The sequence below is a fragment of the Hemicordylus capensis genome, chromosome 1, assembly GCF_027244095.1.
Source record: "Hemicordylus capensis ecotype Gifberg chromosome 1, rHemCap1.1.pri, whole genome shotgun sequence".
NCBI lineage: Eukaryota > Metazoa > Chordata > Lepidosauria > Squamata > Cordylidae > Hemicordylus > Hemicordylus capensis.
This window is the reverse complement of record NC_069657.1, coordinates 247,519,379-247,541,124: the sequence shown is the minus strand read 5'-3', so window position 1 is coordinate 247,541,124 and position 21,746 is coordinate 247,519,379. Positions and strand designations below refer to the sequence as shown.

Below are 21,746 nucleotides of genomic sequence, written 5' to 3'. Positions count from 1 at the left end.
GTCTGAACTGGTTCGGTGCTTGAACCCATGCACAAACCTCAGTTCATGCACATCCCTATTAAATAAACCCTTTCCACGCAATTATGAGAAGGGGAACAGAATGCTGGCAGGATGAGCAGAATCTGCTCATTCAGGGCCCTAGCTGCACATGGCCATGGCCTACTTAGACATATGCAAGCTGGCTCAGAGATAAATCTATTTAGGGTTGTAATGCCAAAAAACTGCCACCTTCATTTATACAGACAAGGAATTCCATGATGGTATGGCCTAATTACCTTGTTCCTTTTGTAGGCCCTCTTTCTCTTAGAGATAAAGCGGGCAGGAAGTAATGGGCTCGTCTACAGGTAACATCCCGGATTAGTTAAGCCACAGGTAAGAGAATTAGAGTATGATGAGGCTCTCCCTCACCTCAGCCTCTCCACCCCTTTAGAGCGATTCCTCCCATTTGTATCCTCCTAGCCATAATTATGATTAAGCATTATAGCAGCACCAAAATTAACCCCAGTTACGGCTACCAGATTCCCTCTTAACAAAGGTTTGCCAGTCAAACCATGGCTTAGAGAGGAATTCCCAATTAGCAACAACTGCAATTAATGTTGGTGCTGAAGTAGCAATTAACTGCAGTTAAGGCCAGTCAGGAATGGATGGTGGGAGTTTTACATAGACCGAGCATGCAGTCTTGAAATTTACTTCCAATTTCTTAACCAAGAGACAAGAAGTCTTACATCTGCATCAGACCTAAATTTCTAATGAATAAGGAGTTAAACTCAGTTCTTATCCTAGTCAGACCATTTTCCTTCCCCTGCTAAGGAAGAATTCACCAGAGCCTTACCTGCAAAGCAAAGTGTTGAAGTTTCCTTTTTCAGGGTCAAACGCCTGATTCTCCACCCGAGCCAGCCCAAAGCCAATGACCAGCACGGAAAGGGTGAGGGTGAAGAGCCGGGAGGTGACGAACACCACTGCCCATACATTAAACCTTGGTGAAATTAAACAGAAGACCATCCCACCATTAAACACAGTAAGCTAAATATGCTAGACCTAACTGGAGAGCACTTCAGGATACATCCACTGCCAACATGGAACTGTGTTTATGAGTACTTGGTCTGCACCCAGAAAGTGTGGACAGCTACTGCATCAAGAGGTCAGGCAGCTCAGGAAACACCCTTGGCTACTGGCTTTGCAGATACAGCAACAACATGTCAAGCTGGGATCAAGTATACCGTGACTTGTAACCACCAAGTCAGAAAATTAAGTTTTATGGATATACAGCATCTCATTGCTCACTCTTGTTTTAAACAAGGTAACCTAGTCCTTGGCCTGCAGTGAAAGACTGCATGTGGAAAGAATATCCTCCTAATGGATTAAAGCTAAAAAGGTACGGAAGGTCTCTTTTGAGGGGTGCACATCTCTTTATCCTTACATCTAGACTGCACTGCACTGTAGGTAAACATTAATCTCCATTACCTTACAGCCAACCTCTCATACCAGATAACTGGGGGGGGGGGGATCAAATTTCTGCTAAACAGAAAGCCATCCTACCACCAGAAGTATACAAATTGCTTCTATACTGGGAATTTCATGCCTCTCTGAAGATTACATGCTTTAGGAGGGAAAAAGGATTTAAACTCTCCAGACTATATAGCCAGAAAGGTTTCCAAATAAAACTCCATACACTCATCTATTTCCTTTCACGCCTTTGTTCCAATTAAAAAAATAAGTAAATCCAACACAGTATATAGCTGCAAGTGCTTGGGGGGGGGATCAAGGGCAAAGATTACTTAAGGTGAAAACAAATTCTTGGAATTGCTAATTCTGTACCAGATTTAATTTTAGAAGTGCATGGAACACACAGTCCTGTTTGTGAGCATCATTTTTTGGGTTATAAGACAAGATGTTAAATAGGAATACAGGCTGAGTATCCCTTATCCGGACTGCTTGGGACCAGAAGTGTTCCAGATTTTGGAATATTTTTTTGGAATATTTTGGAATATTTGGATTATTTTGGATTTTGGAAAATTTGCATAATGAGATATCTTGGACACATCTCTTGAGATATCTTGGACACATCTCTTGGGCAGTAATGAAAGGTTACTGTATTTTATTTTTGTAGTCCCAACAGAGCAGGCACCAAAGTGAGCAGGGAGTGGAGGAGGGTTTTTCCCCCTTTTCCCTCTAGCGCCAAAGCGAGAACACAAAAAACATTAAAAAGCTTCACAATAAAGAGCTGCAACTAGAAAGAATAACAGACAAAACCTCTGCCACTAACAGCCTTCTGAAATAAGCAAGTTTTGACTGCATGTTTAAAAGCAGCAAAACTGGGAATCTGCGAGCGAGTGAGCTGAGGTGTTTTTTTGTTTTGTCACGGTGCATGCCGTGGTAGATTCCGGAGCATTCCAGATTCCGGATGTCCGGATAAAGGATACTCAACCTGTATTATCTAAATTAGATCCAAAGCACACTAGAGCCCTGTTTAGGTATCCAGCTGAGCACAGGGCAGGGGCAAAAGGGAGCATGCTGGGTAGCCATGCTACTCATGCTGATATGTCAGCTAGCCAATGCCATGTCCCGCAGCTGTCTGCACGTTCAGAACTTGCCTTTGCAGACAAATGCTGAACATGCAGATGCCTGGGGTTGCGATTAGCTGGTACGCTCCCATTCGCCCCCCGGACACGTGTGTGAGTGCGTACACACACACACACACACACCACTATTGAAAAGGTGTTTCTGGCCCTAGACTCACAGAGGAGTTCTGCTTTGTAAAACACACAGCGGACCTCACTAGCTGCATCTAAGCATGACAGGGAAGCCACCTCTTCACCACCAAAGCACACTCAAGTACTTACAGCTTTTCGTTGTTTTCAGCCGTGAAGTAGAAAAGGCGAGCCAAGTGGAAGAAAAATTCAGCCGTGTACTGCAGCAACAACAAGATTACTCCCAGGCGTGTGAGGCTAGAGAAGTGGAGGAACAAGGTTTAAATATGGTAGAAGCATGGAGTATCCATTGGACTTTTGCCGCAGTACTTGCTCCAGAGACTAACTGCTGTATCTTGGTTATGGGCAGAACCAAGTTAATCAGTCTTTGCTTCACTAGATGTCTTACAAAGATCATAGCTGAATATTATTGTGCTTATGCCAAACACCACAAATTGTGCAGCCAGTTTATAAAGCCAAGCAAATTTGCATGAATTTGTTAATTATCCTAGACAATGGGGGAGGTAAAGAGCTATGATGGAAAATGAAGCCTCCCCACAGTCCCCGACCACTGAAACGTAACCTCATACCATGACCTCCTCACCTTAGCATCAGGCCTCTGCGTGGAGGCTATTTTTGTGACCTCTGCACAAGCACAGAGGTAATTTGCATCACCATGCAAAATGTGTGGCAATGCAAGTGGCCTCTGTGCATGCACAGAGGTCACAAAAATGGCCTCCACACGTGTGCAGAGGCCTGAACCAGGCCATAGCTGTCCCGGGCTGTCATTTGGGAGACCAGTGGGAGGCTTGGAGGAGCCCTTGCCGCTTCTTTGCCGTAGCCTCCTCTAGAGGTGGACAGAGGCTGCTTTCTTTCACTACCCCCTACCCCACTGCCTTTACCATTAGGATTAAGGATGTCCCCTTTCCTTGTAAAGGGGAATTCTCAAGAATTCCCACTTTACAAATAAATAAATAAATAAATAAATAAATAAATAAATAAATAAATAAATATTTGTATATATGTCTGCAAGCTGGTTCTTTGAACCGGGGACTGGTCCGGTTCGAACTCAGAACAGCAGCCCTCTTTGGAGGGCCAGACCGGTTCGAATTTGGACCACCCAAACTGGGCCAGCTCGATGTCAAGCCTGGGTCAAAGCGAGCCGGCTTGCATAACCCTAGTCTCCTCCATTCTATACTTGTGCATTTGAGTTTTTTCAAATGCACAAGTTGCACAGGATTTTACATTCGTCTTTGCTGAACATCTTATTGGTTTTGGCTCAATATCTGAGCATCCATTAACCAAAACTGGCTAGGGTCCTCTTTGCAACAAATGCTGTCATACACATAACAAAGAGGTCTAAAGACCTGTATGCTGCTGTTATACAGCATATCACCTTTGTGTGAGCAAGTTAAATTAAGCTGCAATCCTATGTACATTTACTTGGGAATAAGTCCCACTAAAATCCATGGAACTTAACTTGGGAGTAACATACCCAGAATCAGGCTGAAAATATCTCTTTTGCATGCTTGAGAATCACTACCATTTTTATTATACATAAAAGAACACACCCTCAACTTCAGCATTGTAAAGGAGGAAAAACTGAAAAAAGTAAAGACTCCCTTGAGTTCCTTCTGATTTGAAGGCAGGACAGCTTCCCATAGACCCATTAAACTGATCTCAGTAGCACTTACTTTAGGAGATATGCTCCAGCTATATGTGCCAGGTAGAGGCTGATATACTGCAGATGACGAGGGATCTCTTCCTGGAAAGCAAGGAAAGACCACAAACAGCCAATGTTAATCTCAGGCAGGCAAGCCATGGGCTGGGTGCAGCACCAGCAACATTGGCTGTCAGTTAAACTATGGCATAGACGCAGGGCTCCTGAAAGTCCCATGATAAAGAAATGCACGTGCCAATTCATTGTATGGAGGAGGGATCACAACTGTATTCAGTTGTAATTGAAATGGTATTTGTACTCACAAGTCTTCTCCTCCATGGGGGAAGAGAGCTGGTCTTGTGGTCGTGGGTATGAATTGTCCCCTTATTAGGCAGGGTCTGCCCTGGTTTACCTTTCAGTGGGAGACTACACATGATCACTGTAAGATCTTCCCCTTAGGGAATGGGGCCATAGCTTAGTGGAAGAGCATCTGCATCCCTGCATGCAGAAGGTCCCAGGTTCACTCCCTGGCATCTCCAGGAAGGGCTGGGAAAGACTCCCTCCTGGAACCTTGGAGAGCCGCTGCCAATCAGTGTAGACAATACTGAGCTAGACAGACCAATGGTCTGACTTGGTAGAAAGCATCTCCCCACGTTCTTTTGCTATGGAGAATTTCACAAACATAAGCAAAATAAAAGTGCCTTCTGAAATATATTCCAGGATTGAGGAAGTGTATCTCAGCTATTCCTGACTTTCAGGTTAGATATTTGGGCACCTGTAATTTCATTTTGTTTATAGCTATGAAGGAAGCTACCCAAACAGGTACCCCAGCTGCAGCAGAGAAAGTTGGTCAGGTTGACACTCACCTTTCGCACCTTCTGGAAATACAGTTCAGGCAGTGCATGCAGCCAGTAGGCCAGCTGGCAAAGGTAGAAAAACTTGACTTGGAACCTGGCATTTAAGAAGAAGCAACAACATGTTTTCTTATGCATCCACATCAAGCAAAGGTCTTAGCTTTACATTTTTAACATTCCCTTTGCTGACTGCAAGGAGAACACCAGCCTTTTCCAGCTCAGTGGTGAAGGCATCTTGGGAGACTGAACATTCCCAACCCCACCTTGGAAGATGAAGAAGAGCCACAAATACTCAGTGCTCCAAAACGGTCATTAATTCCCACTGCAAGTGGTTAAGTTTCCAAGCACTGTTGCACTACTGTACAGTGTTGTGCAACAGAGGGCAAGAAAGGGAAATGAGTCATTGCTGCCAATTTGGTGTATCTACCCCCTATATTCTGGATTGACAGGCCTTCTTGTTGTGCTGCGGAAGGGGAGGAGATTAGGAGAGGCTTGGAGGCACACTTACTTAGGAATGGGTCCCACTCAGTGGGACTTACTCCTGTGTAATCAAAGAGGAGATTGGGTTGCCATGTGGAGGGACTTGGATTTGAAGGGTCAGATCAAGAGTACAAAGCTATCAAATCAAACCCACTGATTTCCACAGACACGAAGTTAAACATATCTTTAAAGTTATAATCACAGAGACACTTCACTGAAAAGAAGTTCCAGGTGGGATTTACTTCCGAGTAGGCAGTTACAGAGCTTGGAGCACACACACTTCCACCAAGCTCTGCAGGCGGTGCTTACTCAAAAGTAAACCCACTTGGGGCTCTCACCCTGCCCCCGCCCAGCTTTCACCAAGCTCCGCAGCTGCTTAATTGGAAGTAAACCTTGTTCGCTAGCAACAACAAGCAACTCAACCTCTGCTCTTCAGCATTAGTGAACAGACACTCCCAGTTCACACAGGCAAACAGTGAGATGCAGCATGAGAAGTGCTGGTGCTTCTGAAGCACCAACAATCATGCAGAGGAGGGGGGAGGCATTTCATTATGTGCAGACTTGTGTCTTTTTTGTATATTGATTACAGTTACTATATGTAATTTAAAAAACAGTGTGTGTCTTTCTTTTTTGAGGGAAAGTCATCTTACATAGGAACATAGGAACTGAGTCAGACCACTGGTCCATCTAGCTCAGTATTGTCTGCACAGACTGGCAGCGGCTTCTCCAAGGTTGCAGGCAGGAATCTCTCTCAGCCCTATCTTGGAGATGCTGCCAGGGAGGGAACTTGGAACCTTCTGCTCTTCCCAGAGCGGCTTCATCTCCTGAGGGGAATATCTTGCAGTGCTCACACATCAAGTCTCCCATTCATATGCAAGCAGGGTGGACCCTGCTTAGCTAAGGGGACAAGTCATACTTGCCACCACAAGACCAGCTCTCCTCCTCGACCCCTTAAATTCAGGGTCCTCTTCCTTTTGGATAAATACAGGCATAACCTTTTTTTAAAGGGAGTCATCTTAAGACTCAGGTAAATATGTAAGATATAGAACAATGGATTCTATATGGGGCTGCCCTTCTAAAGCATTTGGAAGCTTCAGATAGTGCAGAATGTGGTAGCCAGACTCCTGTCCCAAGAGATTTACATGGGGTGCAATTCAAGGTGCTGGTCATTACCTAGAAAATCCTAAATGGTTTGAAACTGTTGAGTTGAACACTGCCTTTTTCACTTGGGCCTTTAGTTGGATAGTGTGATGGCCTTGTTCTGCTCCTCTTATGGATTGGTTTGGTTGCCGTTTTAATTAAATTATGGTCCTGTTTTTACTGTTCTGTGCGTTGAGGGTTTTTTTTACACAGTGAGTGGGGTCACTGACAAAGGATGGTACAGAAATGTAATGAGAAATCAAGGAGCAATTTAGCACTGGTGTAAAAGTAACATGCTATTTGGCCAAGTAGTGCTAGAAGCTTTGTAATGAACATCTTGCTGAGGCAAGTATCACCTAACTTTCAGCGCCAGCAGAAATGAGGCCTATAGGAGCATACCAGAGTCCTTCACAGAGACAGAGCCAAAGTAGACTCGGTGGCAATGGTAAGGTTCAAAGATGTGTCCCACACTCAGTCAGGTACCTGCAAATGGGTACACACACACACCTGCCAATGGGGCTGATCATCCACCAAAACACCTAAACATGATGTGTGAAGGCCTGAAGACTTGGAGTAACTTGGAACACACACTGCCTGTGGCTTAAACTGAGCCCCTTAAGGTACAGTTAAGGTGAGAAAGTCTAGTTCCCTTCTCTGCATTTCTCTATGCCTCCTCAGGTAATTGTTTCTACTAAAGAGGTAGTGGCATCCCTGGGAAAGGAAGCAGTAGAAAGTTGGCAGCAGCATGAGTGAAGCAATGTTGCAGGCTCTAGAACAGCAGCAAGAAACCTTTGGCACTCCAGATTGTGGCTGGGGGTAATGAGAGTTGTGGTTCAACAGTCAGTGTCAAAAGGGAGCATACCCCTCGTCTAGACTATAGGGAGTTACTACAACTGCAGGTACCCAGTCAGACTTCTCAAGAAAGCAAAGCAAAGGAATAAAATAGTGGCTGTAAATTAAGTCTGAAAAGCACCCCACATAACAGCCGTAACATGTTTTCATCATTCTGGCGGGTGTGAAACAGCTCCCTTTCCCAAAGAGATATCCTTCCCTAATACTTGCAATATGAGCCTTGCTCACAGGAGGGGGCTGCCTGATCATTTATAGAGGGTTTGAAGATGCAACTTGAAGAGCAGATACATCTCTTTACTGTCACAATCACTCACCCCTGACCTCGGATTACCTAAAGAGGAAGGAAGTCCTTGTGCTTAAATGGCACAATGGCTACTTACGGGAGATGAACGTGAGGGTAGTTCTCCCACAGACTCTTGGGGTTTGAAAAGTATCCTTCCTGAAAAGGGAAAAGAAAAAGAAAAAAAGATGCAAAGTGAAAAGTCAGTTGCTGCCACCTTGTTAATGACAAGCTAGTGGCCAATGCTAAGGTAATGCTGGACTTCACATTTATTGTTTAAGACCCTCTCCAAAAGTTATTGTTTAAGACCCTCTCCAAAACTCAAGGTTTTAAAGCTAGGAAAACATGTGTTCTCTGTCTGTATACCCTAAGAAGTACAAATTCCCCATACAGCAATAGCAGTTGCAGAAATATATGTATGTGCTCCTGTGTTTTTTTAAATGAAGGTGGACACAAAGAAGATTTGCTGTGCCACATTCGTTCATTTTATTAATTTATTATTCATTTATTTATTATATTTCTATATCGCCCTATCCATCCAAAGGCTCTGGGCGGTGTACAACAACCAAAAACAAAAACAGCCATTTAAAACAATCAGCTTAAAATAGTATGAAAACAAATTTAAAAACCGTTTAAAAACAGTTAAGAACAATTAAAAAACCTTTGAAGGCCAGACCAAACAAATTTTCAGGGCTCTCTTAAAGCCAACAATGAGCCCAAACTACAAATCTCTGTCGGGAGTGCATTCCACAGCCCAGGAACAGCTGCGGAGAAGGCCCAGTTAGTTCCGAGTTGTCACCAGACGTACCGGTAGTAACCAGAGATTGACTTCTCTAGATGACCTCAACGTGCGGTGGGGATCATACAGAAGAAAGCTAAGGTAAGCCAGACCCAAGTCATTCAAGACTTTAATAACCAGCTCTTTGTATTTTGCCTGGAAACATATCAGCAGCTAGTGCAACTGTTTTAAAACAGACATAATATGGTCTCTCCAGGCTACCCCAGAGACCGGTCTGGCTGCTGCATTTTGAATTAACTGACGTTTCCGAACTATGTATTAAGGTAGTCCCATAGAGAGCGCATTGCAATAGTCAAGCCTGGAGGTTACCAGCTGATGCACCACTGTTTTGAGATCGTTCTCTTCAAGGAATGGACGCAGCTGTCGAATCAGCCAAAGCTGATGGAAAGTGCTCCTGGCCATAGCCATCACCTGAGACACCAGGGTGAGGCCTGGATCCAAGAGCGCCCCCAAACTGCATACCTGTCCCTTCTGGGAGAGTGTAGCCCCATCCATCCTTTTTCAAATGTAATAAGGCCTTGCCAAGCTTCTTTGGAATCTTAACTGCACCACAGTCATGGGAAAGAGCAGAAACATGGGGTTGGTATCTCTCTAGTATGCTCAGTAAAGGTGGAAAGGCATTACAATGGCTATTATTCTGCTCCCTGTCTGGGTACATATGCTATCTAAATATTGGCCAGATTCATTTTGACTAGGTCACAAAAAGAATATCCTAATCAATAGGGGGAAGAAGTCCAGTCATTCTGTAATCACAGACCATTAACTCTGATTGCTAAATGAAGTCTCTGTGATCAGAGGCAGTCTACCTTTAGTAGAAGTTTCCTGGGGACCAAAACAAGGGACAGCCATCATTTCCATGCCCTACATGAACACTGCTTGTGTTGCAAGCTGAGAAGGGGGTCACAGAGAGTAAGATCAATGGTTGCTTAACACTCAGCTATCCTTGCTTCATTCCCTGATGCTTCAGCCATCGACTATAATGGGAAATCACATAAAAGCTTATAACTTGTTTGTCGGAATGGGATGGAAATTTCATGCATGACAGATCCTTATACTAACCAAATTTCAGCCAGGTAGCTGTGGGGCTTTCTGTCCATGAAAGTTTTCAGGCTGGACTGGTCACACACACCCTCCACCCAGAAACTCCCCATAAGAATCAGTTTTCATGTTGGAATAAACCAGTATCTGAGAAGACTCAGAATATGAGACAGTTCTGAGAAAGCTTATGAGAGCAGGACACACACCAAGGGAAGGCAGAAGGTGGTAGATCAGGATCCAGTGGTATACATCTGGATGATCCGCAGTAATTGGTGCTTCCAGTTCTCAAACTGCTTAATAATAATAGCAATATCTCCCCTCATCCTCTCAAAATAGGCTGCTGAAACAAAAGGTTTGGGCGGGGAGGAACCAGGAGTGGATTTTTATATGAAAAAGACTGTCTATTTAGTTTGGGTATTGAAGGGAGGGGGGAGAAAATCAGTTAATGAGCTAATCAAGAGTTCAGAGGCACCCTGCTCCTTAACTCTATATGTATGTCTTCTCTGCACTATTTTATACCTGGCTCCAGCTGGCTGCTCTTAGAGCTCTAGTGAAAAACAAAGGTAAATTTTACATCAGGTGTCTGCCAACACCTGAACTCGATTACTAAAAGCAGAAAAGTCTATGCAAATCCCAACACACAATATTTAGCACTTGAGATCTGAATGCAGAGTCAGTCATTTTTATTGAAAGTCACATTGTTTGGACAACAACAACTGCAGAGAAGCAAGGTGGCAGTGGATCAAAACCTGTTTAAAGGTTCAAAAGCCTCTTTCAAGTCAACCCACATCAAAACTTTACAGCTCTCAGGGCTCCCTGCCACAGTAGCAGCTTTAGATGTTTATTTAGGCAACAACCAGCCCTGCTTAAGAAATCTGGACTGCCTAAGGAATCTGGGGATGGAAGCAATGGAAATAAAAGCCTAGTTGACAAAACCCCTCAAATAAAAGTGATCCGGCATATTTGCTCTCAAGCATACGTTGAAAGATAAAAGAAATGGAATCAAGAGAACTTCACTGCTATCTCTTCAGATATCTGTATCTATCTGAAAAAAGCCAGCCACGTCTCCAGATAATTACGGTTTTCAAAACAAGAACATCCATCCCCTGATAAACCTAACTTTCTCACATACTTTAAACAGGTCTAATATCTAAAGTCAGCCTAATCACTTTAGCAAAGTCACTCAGATGTATCCAGTCCAGTATATTTGTAAGGACTTTCTCCAAGTTGGAGAAGGAGCAGGTATAAAAGCACTCAAAGCTATCATGCTCCATGTCCCCAGGCCATTTTGCTCAAATAGTGCCAAACACAAACCTGATCCATACGACTGCTACCCACCAAAATGGGGCTGGTGGGGGTTGGGAGAGAGAAGGGGCGGGAACAATTGCATGGACTGGGTCTACATGTATTTGGCTCAACATGTGTAGGCTCCTATTCAAATGCGACACCCAACAACTGCATGTCAGGTGAATCCAGAACTGGGATATAGGCATCATCCCAGTTCTTGTCCATGTATACACCCTCTTAATTAGTGCCACATCTTCAGAGAGAGTTGTCGCTTCATGTCATGGTTTGTTCATAAACTCTGGTTAAAACAAGCTAGGAAGCACTGGGTTTGGAATCATGGTAAATTCTGGTTTGTTTTAAACTAGGATTAACAAGTTTGAAGCCCCCTCCCATTGTGTGCGAAGGCCCGGGACATGCAAGCATGAGGCTCTGCAATGTCACGTGAAATCATGTGCAAACTATGGTTCAGCACAATGTCTCAACCAGGATTAAGAAGCAGCTCTTGAAAAGCTTGCCTGCTCTTGAGATCAAAGAAAATACAAGGGGAGGCATTTAGCTACCTGCTACAATCAATGGGATAAGGAAAACTGAGCAAGGCCTAGGCTATTCTGCCCATGTCCAGTAAAGATAAAGAAAATCCAACTCTGAAGGTCAAAAAGGAGCTCTTGGCTTCCTAAATATCTGATGCCTCTATTGGGAGGCCAGCCTCATACACTGTGAAAGCAGGAGAGTTAGGATGACATTATTTCACAAACCATTTGCTTCTTATCCATCTGTTACCTTGATATGATGTTTGGCCCTCAACTGCTTCATTAGGTTGTGGCCCAATAGCAGAGCAAAACTGGTCAAAATACAAAGTCCAGCTCCAGTACTTTTTTTTAAAAAAAAGTTTTAAATAGTGTAATTTTTGGAAACAAAGTTGAGCTTTCCCCCACTCTCTGCCATCTTCAGCTACTGAAACCCAACCACAACTTTTTATTTTAGCATGTTAAAGGAATAAGCTAAAGAAAAATCTACTTTCCCCAAAACACTGAAAACTGAAACAATGGAATACTATGATTTGTCACGGAAAAAACAAAAGAATGCCCACACAAGGACACCTGATCACCTCTGGCTATATCCAAAGTCCCAAGTTATGTGGCAATGGAGGAAGAGGCCAACATGAAAGCAGCAGCAACAGATGGCAAGCACATGGGTGCTAAGAAGAGCCTGGAAGATGGCACTCAGAGCAACCTCCTTAGGCTGCAAGCACTTTCTTTGCTTCAAGTTACTGTTGACCAAGCTATCAGTTTGCTATTGCAACAATAGTAGTTTAGGATTATTTATTTTGTTTTTAATATAATAAAGGTTTGTTTGAAGCAAAGTTGTCTGGATCACACACAATCCCATTACATATCGAGAAATCCAAGAGGCTGGGCCAAATGGGGTTCCTGGAACATTACTAAATACTAGCTGGCCCGGGCACAGAGCATGCGTGCCTCTAGTTCTCTCTCGCTCTCAGCCTGCCCTCCCTCCCTCCTCTTCCCCCCCCCCATCAGTGTTTTTTCCTCTCTGGCCAGCCGCTTTTTCCGGCCGGTCACCACTCCCCCCACTTCCGCCACTGCTTCCCCTCCCTGCCTGCCTGTTCACTGGCCTGTCCATTGGCCCTATTTCCCCTGCCACCGTCGCCTTCCTCTCCCCCTCCCCTCGTTTGTGAACTATTGCGAGAGCTGCCACACATGGGATTAGCGACAGGCACATCTAAGAGAATTAGACAGACAGACAGACGAGGCCATTTTTTATCACAGCACTGTATCAGTAAGGAAAGCTATACAACTGCAATCCAAAATTTGTCTTGGGGCAAGGCAATGTCAGCATGTTCTACTACTACTACTACTACTACGAATATGTATATACCTATAAATACTTATACACTACTATGACATCTACTATGAATATTTATATATACGTAGTAGCACTGAATATTTATATACTAGCTGACCTGGTGCAGAGCTTCTGCACCCCTAGTTCTCCCTGTTTCCCCCCCACCCCGCTTCAGCCCCATTTCGTTTTCCTCCCCCGCCAGCTCATTCTTCCTCCGTGGCTGCCTCCTTCCGCCCACCGGCTTCCACCACGGTTTTTTCTCCCGGCTGGCCGGCGGTGCCGCCACCATTTTCTCCTCTGTCCCCGTGGCTAATTGGCAGCTGCTCGTGAACTCTTGTGAGAGCTGCCACACATGGGATTAGCCATGGGTACGTCTTAGAGAAATAAATATATAGAAGATGCGTAGTAGCACATCTACGATGAATATCCATATACTAAGAATTTATATTCTTGGGGTCTTGTGTACCAGACCTCACCATAACAGCTGGACTGCCAACTTCAAAACTGCCTTCTGACAACTTGCATTCCCTTTTATCCATATGGTAGCTTTACAAAGGGATATGGTGGGGGTGGGATATGCACATGATCTTGAGTGTGCATATGCTCATCCTGGCAAGTTTAAACTGGCTGAGGTCCATTCAAGGATCAGTACTTACATTTCTATGCCCAGTCTTGTCACCACAAATCTTGCATATGCCACACAACTCCCTGCTTTAGATTAAGAATGTGACCTGAACAACAAGTAAATATCAAGTCTTTTCCAATTCAGGAACATTCATGCAGTGTTTTGTTCTATTTTCTCAGAGTCCTGCCAGTAAGTGTTTCCACATGCTGGGTTAACAAATATTGCTAAAAATGGTGTGTTAATCATTCTTCCAGAATCTTGAGACAGTCTTATTATAAGTTCCTATTAAAGTAGTTTCAGTGCATCATATTGCTTGATGGGTTGAATATTTTTAGCATCCAGGTTTTGAACATAGACCTACATATAGCAAACAGCCCCCTGTAATTGCAGGTTATGGTCTTTATTCTTGTGCCTACACAGAAAACTGTCCATACAATTCTGAATGGGGCATCAAGGGCTCTGCAAATTCCTGTGCAGCCAAGTTCCATTAAGGATTCTTGACGTTCACCATTAGGTCAAGTTACTTGTTCATAAAATGTCAAGTTTGAGATGGGAGTGGGGGACCAGTCACGATCATCATAAATTAAGCTCTAGATCTCAGAAAGCAATATCTTCACTGTCAACAAGGAACCCCTTCAGTCAACAGATCATGCCCATTTCAAGGATGCATTTTTTAAAAAAAGAGAACACACAGAAGTTCTTCAAGTCCTCTCTAATCAGTCTGAAACTGTTCAGACACAAGCAACCACCATGCATATGCTCCTCCTCCTCTCCCCATCCCCACAAGACAGAGGCATAAAGCATGAACTCTTTCCTGCTTGCTACGTCTTACCGTTACTCCGACATATAAGCACCAAACCACGGAGCTGAGATGAAATGCTACCAACTGTCCAGACTCATTGAACTTGCTGTGCTTGATCTTGGAAAGGTGGAGCCGTCGGTTGATTTTCTAGAGGAAAATAAGAAGTTAATAAAATGTTCGCTTACCCATATGTAAAAAGCTAATAACTCAGAGGGCATAGCAGTCCCCTAAGTTCAAACAGAACCACCTGGGAATACCAAACAAGGGCCCACAAATTTTGGCGTAACCAGCAGTCACTATTTGTGCTAGTAATGGACCTCCTTCTCCCCCTGCAAAAGCAACCAAAGCTTGTTTCATCTGGGGGCGGGGGCTTTGGAGGGCAATAAAGACATCCTGTTTTTCCAATATGGCGGTGGTGGCAGTGGCGACAGCAATAAGTGCTCCTCTGGTCTTTCATTAGCACAGAATAGCTCATGGGGGAGACCAGGAGAGCTCCTCAGCTGTAGCCCAGTGCCATGGTTACATGCTTGTGAAGCAGCTGCACAGGGACTCCCAATCTCTTACAACAGCAGTGGCAGCTCACAAATGGTCTCTGCCTCCTTCCATCCAAGGTGGTCTCCTTTGCCATCAGCCCAGCAGAAGGAAGGAGGAACACCACAACGCCACTAGCACCACAGACCCATAAATGAGTCTGTTGCAGGGGGCAATTCCTTTTAATCAACCAACCTCAGAAACAAGCAGAGGTAACACTTAGAGGTGACTTGCTATTGTCCCAGGCAGGGGAGAGATAAGACGGTGGGAAATGGAATGGAATATGAAAGCAGCCAGGAGGTTAGAAACGTGAGGGTAGATCAATCACAATTGATGGAGGGAGAAGGAGGAGTAACCATAAGCCTGCATCTCAAGTGAACAAGTGAACTGAGATAGTGAGCAAGCTTATTAGCCCACAACATAACAGACAAGTAAGAGATTGTGAGCCCTTTTGGGACAGGGAATCATCTCATTTCTCTCTCTGTGTAAACCACTTTAAGAACTTTTTCAAAATGAAAAGCGGTATATAAATATTTGTAAAATTATTATTACTAGCAGCTGCAGCACTTTTCCTTAAGGCGTGTTCGTGTGCGCGTGCTCACACGTTGTTTGATGTTCGCTCAATTCATTTGAGATCCCACTCAGGGTGAATCAGGAAGACCCTAGCCTTAATGCATGTGTGCACACACTGCCTTGATACTGCCGCCCAGAACAAAACTCATTCCACACACAGATGAAAAAAATTAGAGAGAACACTGAGCTGCATGGATTATAAATATATCCTACCTTTCCATTTTGTATTAAAATGTTGAAAGTTGCTTATATATAATTCAAAAAGCCAATCCATCATAAATACAAACCAACTTTATTAGCTTGCATGAAGACAACTTACATCCAAGGCGTATTCCTGCACCACAGCATGCAGAATTATTGCTATTAAGATATAGAAGAGGATTGTGACCAAATCCTTCAGCCCATAGTGATAATGAACGGTTTCACCATCTGAAGAAAAGGAAATGGGGATGGGGAAGAAGAGATCAAAAAAGTTGAAATGAGAAAGTATGCAGGGACTGCGGCTGACTTTTTCAAGGCACCTGCTAGAGAAAGGACTGAAATGATGTGCTCACATAGGAACACCACCTGTGTTGTTGCTGCTGCAAACATTAATAGAGAGCCAGCGTGGTGCAGTGGTTAGAGTGCTGGACTAGGACCGGGGAGACCCGAGTTCAAATCCCCATTCAGCCATGATACTTGCTGGGTGACTGAGCCAGTCACTTCTCTCTCAGCCTAACCTACTTCACAGGTTGTTGTGAGGAGAAACTGAAGAAGTATGTAGTACACTGCTCTGGGCTCTTTGGAGGAAGAGCAGGACATAAAATGTAAAAAATAAAATCAATAAAATAAAATAAAATAAATACACTCAACAATGTGGCACTCCAGGACAGTTCTGCTCCAGCACAATGTTGCACAATTGCGTTCATGCAACGTTACGCCGGAACGGACAGCGCAACGCGGCTGACTGTGTTGACACATGCACTGCAGCACAGATGATGCTCCTACCATCTGTGTTGCTTTGTGCAGGATGTAGCCGCAGTGAATTATGCAGTCTAATGTTGTTGAGAGGCAGAGAACAAACTACAGCAAACATGAAGTACTCAACTTAGAATGCAAAGCAAATATGGGCAGGTTATATATGTGCAGGCTCACGTTTTGTTCCTGCCCATCACCAGAAGAGATAACCCGCTGAAGGTATGTTTATACAGTCTTATTCAGGGATAAGAATCACCCCAGCTCACTTCATCATCTGACTTATTTACAAGTTCCTAAGGGTCAATCAGAAGTTGAGAGTAGTTGAAAGGACCAATAACCTCTGGCAAGATCCTCAACTTTGATCCCTGGATTAGTGACTGAGTAGGACAATTCCAAACACACACACACACACACACACACACACACACACACACACACACACACACAGTGTGACCTGTGAATAACCCAAGATAGTTAGCAACAGGATCCTACTCAGGGCTGCTTCTTACTTTACGTTTTGTTCTTGGGCATGGACACCACCTACCAAACACACAGATCAGTTGTGAAAGGAGTGCACACATAACTTAAATAAATGCTTTTCTAATCAAAACAGACAAGAAGAAGTGGCATAGTCTATTCCAGTGTTCCCTCTAACAGGGATTCCCAGATGTTGTTCACTACAACTCCCAGCATCCCCAGCTGCAATGGCCTTTGGCTAGGGATTATGGGAGTTGTAGTCAACAACATCTGGGAATCCCTGTTAGAGGGAACTCTGGTCTACTCCCAGTTGCCACTTGCGTATTTCATGAAATGAAGTGAGAATTTAAATGTGTGCGTGTGCGGGTTCACAACAGACATGAGGCATGCATAACCATCCTGAGGTCTTAGAACAAAGGGCAGTATACAAATATATATAATAAATAGTGTGTATTCAGGCTTTTCCAGTATCAGAGTGAGAAGCAGCCCTGGGTCACCCATAATATTTCATTTGCTCATTGCAAACCATCAGTCAGGGATAAAATATCTGAATCTTGGTTGTGCGAACAAGCTCCTTTGTTAGCAACTGAATCAAGGGCTAAATAGCATCTCTTTCCGGTCAGTCTTTGGAAGTGTACCAAGTTATGTTAACAACCCTGAGATCTGGAAGCCCCCAGGTTGGGACATATGCTCTTTAGCTATCCTGCAAAGGAACAATCTAACCTCAGATGCCTCCAAATATAGTATTTTGGGGCCCTTGGGAAACCAGCCTGGCCAATGGAGCGTGAAAAGCAAAATCTCACAGAAGAAATTCAAGGAATTTATCAAGAAAGAAGTCTCAGGAATTCAGGGTCTCCTTTATGAAGAGAAAAGGGCCCCTTACAGAAGAACCAAAGCAGTGAATTTAACTTTTACCCTCAGAATTATGACCTTCAGTCCAGAGATGTTAAAAGGTAATACAGACAAGCGTGTTTATGCTGCTCTGTCTGCACAGGGCTGTAACATCTCTGTGGACAAACAAGCAGCCTCAAGTCTCCAGGGCTGTCAATCTAACTCTTTATATCAGCACACAGTTGGTCCAGGAGAGAAGGGACGGACTGCCAAACAAATCTGACGTAGAACATGATGAAGTCATTTCAATCGGAACATTCCAAGTTGGCAAGCCCGCTTTCTTTTTTCTCTGGAAAGCTGTGGCTCATCACATGTGCCAAAGAATCCAAGAGCAAGGCTTAGTAAGCATTAGCAAGAAGTTGGTGGCGTAATCAGAATGGCTATTTCATCCCTCCAGCCACCATGCCTCTATACATGCCTAGGAAGCACTCCATTTGTAAGGGTTTTATCATCGGATTGTCTTGGCAGTAGAGCTTGGAGGTATATGCAGCCCAAGTCTCTAGCAGCTCTATCCCCTGAGGGGAATGTCTTACAGGGCTCACACTCCTAGTCTCCCATTCATATGCAGCCAGGGCGGACCCTGCTTAGCTGAGGGGAAAAGTCATGCTTGCTACCACAAGACCAGCTCTCCTCTCTCGAGGGAAAAGCAGTTTCGTACTGAAAGTATCCAACCACAACTTTAGAACCACTTCCCATATTTACCATGGGAAAGCGCACTCAGGATTTAAAACATGATGCAGGAAAGAGATCTACTTCCAGAACACAGATTTCCCCAGAGACTTTTAAGAGAGCCATAAAGACCCACCTTTTCAGTCTGGCTTTTAATAATAGTTCAGTAGTTTTAACGGTTTTAAATGAGTTTTGTGTTAACATTTTAAATGGTTTTATTTCTGACGGTGCACTGCCATGTGAGCCATTTGTGGATGGATGGGCAGTATATCAATGAAATGAAAGAGAACAGGAAGTCAGGTTACTCAGCACTACCTGTGTCTTCCTGGAGGCAGGAATGTGTGAAAACCCTTTCAAAGTTTATGCTTCTAGAAACTGGTGATTTGCAGGAGGATTTCCTTGACTTAAAAATATGAATCGAGTGAAGGTCATTAGTGGCGGAGGGGAGATGCCTGTGTATTTTGCAGTCATATTCCACTGCAGGGAAAAAAATAGTTGTGTTTACACACAAAATTTTACACAGTGATGTGGATTTGGGTTAACCCTTTGCCCTGTGCCATTCCCCAGCTTCCATTGTTCTCCTGAAACTATTAGGTCATGATATTGTGTCCGTTTCTTTTCCCTTCTGCAGCCAATAGCTGCTTCTGGAAGCAATTTGAATTGGGGCCAACATATGGGGGGGGAAGGTTAGACCTCCCCCACTCCATCATGCTGTACTCCTGATTCAACATACCTCCCAGGGCTGTTCACTGAAAATGAACTAGACACCGAGAGTTCTAGTCACGGCATTTCCACATCATGACTCCAAGAAGCATTTCTAAGAAACAGGTATCTAGGAGAGGCATCTGCAGACTTTTCAGTGACCATGGGCAGAGGCAAGTGCAACTAGCTGGAGGGCCAGCATGGTGTCATGGCTACAGTGCTGGGCTACAAAATAAGTCCTCAGGGTTGATCATCTGTGCTTACAGGATGCCTTGGGCCAGCCACTCACGCTCAGCCTCAGTTGCAACTTCTTCCTCTAGATACGGCAGAGACTGCCCTTTAAAAGCTCCAGTTGAAGCAGGTGAGAAGACAATCATAGCTCTTCCTGACTCTTCCCTCCACACTATGTTCTGCCTACCTGCACTTGCTGTGGTAAGACTACAAATACTTATATACTACTTTTCAACAAACATGCCCAAAGCAGTTTACAATGAATGAATGAATGAATGGATGGATGGATGGATGGATGCTGTTTCCTCTCCCAAAAGGGCTCACAATCTAGAAAGAAACAAAGTAGACACCAGCAACAACCACTGGAGGGATTCCGTGCTAGAGTTGGACATGGAAAGCCGCTCTCTGCCCTCCAAGTATAAGAGGACCACTACTTGTTTTCTCTGTGTAAACCGCTTAGGGAACTTCTGTTGAAAAGCAGTATATAAATATTTGTTTGCTGATGTTCCATATCAACCCAGAGCAGCCTTTTCCCCCTGGGGCAACATGTACAAAGAGAAAACTACGAGTGGTGGAGGCAATTTGGAGTGGGGAAATGATTGGAGAAAGAGTTAAGAGGTTCTCCCCCCCCCGCCACATACTTCCACACTCAATCACTTACTTACAATCAATTACTTACCTCCCAAAAGGTAAGTAAACAAGATGTTGGGGTCCTAATATGAGCATAATGTGTAGCTAGCCTCTAACACAGGATAAAGCCACATATCCTGGCCGCCTGGAGGCTCTTAGAGAAAGGGCAGAACAAACTGATTAACCAGCTGAACCTAGATATTCTTCAGTGGATTTTCCTTTAGGATAACATGGTGATGGAGTGGAGGAAGTTCACTGGTTTTCCCAGAACAAGTGAACGAGTCCCTCACCCCACCCCAAACACCTGGCCAGCTGCAAGAGTGCATGTGCCTTAAGGCCCAAGAAAAGAAATAATAGGACCAGAGAGAAACAGGACCACAAAATGGACATTCCTGCAGCTTCTTTTGTGTGTTAACGCATTTCAGTTTTACAGGCCCTTTAACACTTGTCATTAACAGCTCAGGGGTAACTACTGGGCAAGCAGGAGATAGTCATAGGAATGAGAGGGGCAGAACAAGGTCAGTGTACTCTAGAATCAACAGGAAGTTCAATTGCTATAGTAGTTACACAAGTCCAGTTAATGAAAAATCCAGGAGTCTGAGCTGTGCAGGCCACCAAATAAAGGTTTATAATTCAGAGTGCTACTGAAGTTTGCAAAGGCTCTCTTACCTGCTGTAGGCTCGCTAATATTATACTGAGGTAAAATAAACAAGAAGGCAGTCTTGGCTGTTACCTGTAAAGACAAAACAAATGCCTGCATTAGTTTGCTCAAACACCCCAAGGAAATATTTTCGTTGTAGAGCAATTATTTTATTCAGCCAAGAAGACTAGTTATTTTATTTAATATTTATATACTGCCTGATATGTGTGTATCTCTAGGCCAGGGCTGCTCAACTTCAGCCCTCCTGTAGATGTTGGCCTACAATTCCCTTAATCCCTAGCTACTGGCCACTGTGGCTGGGGATTATGGAAGTTGCAGTCCAAAGAGAGCTAGGGGCCCTAAGTTGAGCAGGCCTGCTTTAGGCGATGTTTCTGACCATTATACTGATGAAGGTGAACCAAGTAACCTAGCATATCACTCAAGCATCCTTGACCTGGAAAACCTTCACGTTCTGTAAGAACTGTTCAAGGAGTCATAAAGTTGAGTTAACCTTATTTCTCCTACTCCTGTTAGTTTGTGCTGGAGGTTCCGGTACAGCAGACCAAGCCTCGACGCATATTCCCTTTGCTATCTCCATTCTATTTCTATCATGTTTTGTGTGGTGGTGTTCATAGCATTGTATAAGGAGCACAGGGTATTCAATACCCACCTCCCAGAACAATGCATCATGAGCAGGTAGAAAGCTCATTTCTATCCCACCCTCAAATACAGCTGTTCAGATACAACTCCTCCCTCCAGAGCTTCTAACCCAAGCTGTTTGTGCCTCTATAGGTAAGGGGCATTGCTTTTTCAACATTTATGTATCTATTTCTACGTGAACCACTTTGGGAACTTTTGTTGAAAAGCGGTATATAAACATTCGTCGTATTCGTGTCCTACAGCCTGGCAAGATGAATCAAATCTGTTGAGAAAACATGGGAGGCAGACGGCAACAGGAGGAAAGTCAGTCAAGCAGAGGCAAGGTAAAAAGAAGTTTGTAGCTAGGAAGCCTCAAGCGGGGGGGGGGGGGGGGGCGGCGGCAGTATGAAGGCAAATATTTGCCTTCAGCTCCTCA

General features: G+C 44.1%; 1 protein-coding gene across 1 annotated transcript in view; it reads right to left on the bottom strand.

Annotated features, from left to right (window-relative positions):
- TRAM2 (translocation associated membrane protein 2) overlaps window positions 1-21,746 on the bottom strand; it is a 61,068-nt gene that overhangs the window by 8,389 nt on the left and 30,933 nt on the right. Inside the window, exons 2-9 of the mRNA XM_053285447.1 lie at window positions 20,701-20,764; window positions 15,794-15,903; window positions 14,401-14,517; window positions 8,057-8,115; window positions 5,217-5,301; window positions 4,385-4,455; window positions 2,844-2,948; window positions 833-976 (exon numbers count right to left, since the gene is read on the bottom strand). Coding sequence (XP_053141422.1) covers window positions 833-976; window positions 2,844-2,948; window positions 4,385-4,455; window positions 5,217-5,301; window positions 8,057-8,115; window positions 14,401-14,517; window positions 15,794-15,903; window positions 20,701-20,764 — 755 coding nt within the window. The remainder of the gene's footprint in view (window positions 1-832; window positions 977-2,843; window positions 2,949-4,384; window positions 4,456-5,216; window positions 5,302-8,056; window positions 8,116-14,400; window positions 14,518-15,793; window positions 15,904-20,700; window positions 20,765-21,746) is intronic.